At 59.7% G+C, this 3,019-nt stretch overlaps 1 protein-coding gene across 1 annotated transcript in view; it reads left to right on the plus strand.

Moving 5' to 3' along the window:
• Positions 1-28: 28 nt before the first annotated feature.
• The window catches only part of OPTC (opticin), a 5,153-nt gene continuing 2,162 nt past the window's right edge, over positions 29-3,019 (plus strand). The window contains 4 exon segments of the mRNA XM_017727244.1: positions 29-884; positions 1,244-1,382; positions 2,299-2,457; positions 2,963-3,019. Of these exon segments, the coding sequence (XP_017582733.1) occupies positions 663-884; positions 1,244-1,382; positions 2,299-2,457; positions 2,963-3,019 (577 nt within the window). The 5' untranslated portion in view covers positions 29-662.

A 3,019-nucleotide genomic window follows, 5' to 3' on the forward strand; every position in this document is an offset into this window, starting at 1 on the left:
TCGGGAGCAGTATCCTCAGGATGGGGTGAAAAAACTCTGGGCTGGGTGGTGGATTTGGGATTTGGGTTGGGAGAGGATGGAGGGGGCCGGGACCCTCCCCTTGCTCTGCCCTGGGTGTCCCATGGCGGTGCAGCCCGGAGGGAGGGAATTCTCCTGCGGGAATGGGCCCTGGAGGGTTTGGATGTGCTGCTGCCAGGACTGGGGGTGCTGGTGGCCGCTGATCCCCCCAAGGATGTTGGAAAAGCAGCATCCCGGGATTGAGACCGGGATGTGGGAGCACAGGCGGGGAGCAGCAGTTCCGGGGCTCCTGGGGCTGGTTCTCCTCGGCTGCTGAGGTTGTTGGGCTACTGACCAGTTCCCCCCATCGCCACAAGCGGGATCCTGACCCCCTCCCCACCTCCTGACCCCCTCATCACCTCCCGACCCCTCCCCACTTCCCGACCCCCTCCCCACACCGGCGAGGCCTCTCCTGCACAGCCGAGCGTGAAATGGGCTGAAAGAAAAGGGCCACCGAGCGTCCCCGGGGCCGGGGGCTCCCTGTCCCCCCCACCGGGGCTGGCTCCGCCACATCCCGGCCCCGCATCCCTTCCCTCGCTGCTTCCAGCGCTTGGTGACCATTCCAGGCCCCATCCCTCGGCGCGGTGACCCTGGCCAGGCGCAGGATGTGTCCCCTGGGCTGGCTGGGCGTGGCCAGCATGTGCCTGGGGACACTTTGGGCTGTCCCAGCCCAGGAGAGGAGGAAGGCGGAGAAGCCCAAAGCTGATCTGACCCTCTATGAAAACCCGGATTTGGACAACTACGACCTGACCTTGGATAACTACGGCGAGATCCTGGACCTGAGCAACTACGAGGAGCTCTACGACTACGGGGACGTTGCCCCGAAGGTGAGGGGGACGCAGGAGAGCCCCTGGGTGCATCCCGGGACAGGGATTTGGTGCCAGGGACGGACGCGGCACCGCAGGAGGAGCAGCCTTGGCACCGGCAGCCCTGGCAGCTCTCCCAGTGCTGGGAAAGGTTTTGCCCTAGCCAAACCTCTGCCAGCTCTTTGTCCCCTGCCAGCGCTGGACGTGAGGATTCCTTCATCCCTCTGAGCAAAGAGGACGGGGGAGTTTCCTGGAGAGCTTGGAGAGCTTTCCAAGAAGGGATTAATAACCCAAACCCAGCGCCTGAAGCCCCGGACCGGTGCCACCCACCCCGGAGGGGGACAAGCCGCCCACCCTCAACACCCCGGCTCTGTTTGCAGATCGAGGTTGGCACCTTGGCTCCTCGCCCCAAGGACCCCAAAAGCCTCCCAGACCGGGGTGAAACCACGGCTGGAACCCCAAAACTGCAGCCCCCGAGCGGTGCTGGCCCCGTTCCCCCAGCACCCATCCCCAGGCAGGGTGAGTTGAGTTCCCTTGGGATGCATCCCCACATCACAGGGGTGGAGTTTTTGGGGGAAAAAGAGGGAATTTTTGTGCTGCCAGCAGCTCTTTACAAGGTTTTGGGGCTGAGTCTGCTCACACGGCGAGGCAGGAGGGCTGCAGAGAGAGAAATTTCTGCGAAAAAAATGAACTCCAGCAAAGCAGCGACACTTCAATGAGCACGGGGACAAGAGCAGCAATTAGATTAGCGACAATTAAAATCCTGGAGCGAGGCATAAATATCTTTTTTCCTTTCCTGTCGCTCCAGACCAGGACAAATTAAGTGGGAGGTGAAGGGAAATCGGTGCTGAGCTGCTTTGAAGTCCCCCTCGGAGGGATGGGGAGCCTCGGGGGAGAGCGGGGTGGAGCAGGGGGAGAGGAGGGTGGATCAGGGCGGGGCGGTGGGCTCGGTTTTACCCCTCCTGCCGCCCCGTGCTGGAGTTTTTGGGGGCAGCTGGGACAGATTTTTCTTGATCCAAACCCGTTTCCTCGAGTTCTGTTTCCTCCGGTGGGAAAATTAAGGGGGCCAGGAGAGCCCTGGGTGTAAAAAGCCGAATTTGGGAGCTTTAATCTCCCCTTCTCCTGCAGGAGGGATTTGATCCTGAGCAGCTCGTTTATTAACAGATCCTCCGGCTGGGAGTTTCTGGCCCTCCCCTGGATGGTGACGGGGCTGTGACAGCTCTGGGTGTCACAAACTCCGTGTCCCCAGAGTGTGGGTGGGGTGGGCACCTCCTCCCGCTGTTCTGGGGGTATTTTGTGGGGTCAGGGGGCTGTGACAGCTCTGGGTGTCCCAGATCCACGTCCCCATTGCAGGGTGGGCACCTCCCGCTGCTCTGGGGGTATTTTGTGGGGTCGGGGATGGTTTCCATGCCCAGGGCTGACTCTGCACCCCCAGGGCTGCCCAGCTGCCTGCTCTGCCTGTGCCTCGGCACCTCCGTGTACTGCGACGACGCCGACCTGGAGCACATCCCGGCGCTGCCCCCGGACACCACGTACCTGTACGCCCGCTTCAACCGCATCGGTGCCGTCCGGGCCAGCGACTTCAGCGGGCTCGGTACGTCGGGGTCACCCGTAACCCAGAGAGAAAAACCCCCTGGGAGCAGTGTTAGAAAAAGAGAGTTGAAAATCGGAGTTTTGTTGGAAGACTCCCGCTGGCGATGGGCACAGCCGGAACGGAATTTCTACAGTTTTGTAATTTGTTAATTAATTAGGATTTTTGATGGGTACATCTGATAGGGGATTCAGTTGTCTCACCCTTGGGTAAGCCCCACTTCTTGTGATCCCGTATTGTAGGTCCCGTGCTTGGAATAAGACTGAGCAATATTTAGGAATGTGTTTAGAAGGTCAGCTCGTTGTCCTAAAATCTGAGAGAAAGGGTGGGAAAAGCACGAGATTTAGTTAAGGAGCTAAATAATAGCAGTCTACAGAGCTAGGAATACATGAAAAATGCATGAAAAGCAAAAATCATCATCGGGGCAAAGGAAAAAACCAGGATTTGGAGCGGGGAACGAGGGGAATAAACCGGCCTGGCTTTGTCCCCCGTCACCTCCTCCCTTCAGAGAAGCTGAGGCGCATCGACCTGAGCAGCAATTCCATCTCGTGGGCGGACGCGGACG

The sequence above is a fragment of the Corvus brachyrhynchos genome, unplaced genomic scaffold (assembly GCF_000691975.1).
Source record: "Corvus brachyrhynchos isolate BGI_N302 unplaced genomic scaffold, ASM69197v1 scaffold72, whole genome shotgun sequence".
Classification (NCBI taxonomy): domain Eukaryota; kingdom Metazoa; phylum Chordata; class Aves; order Passeriformes; family Corvidae; genus Corvus; species Corvus brachyrhynchos.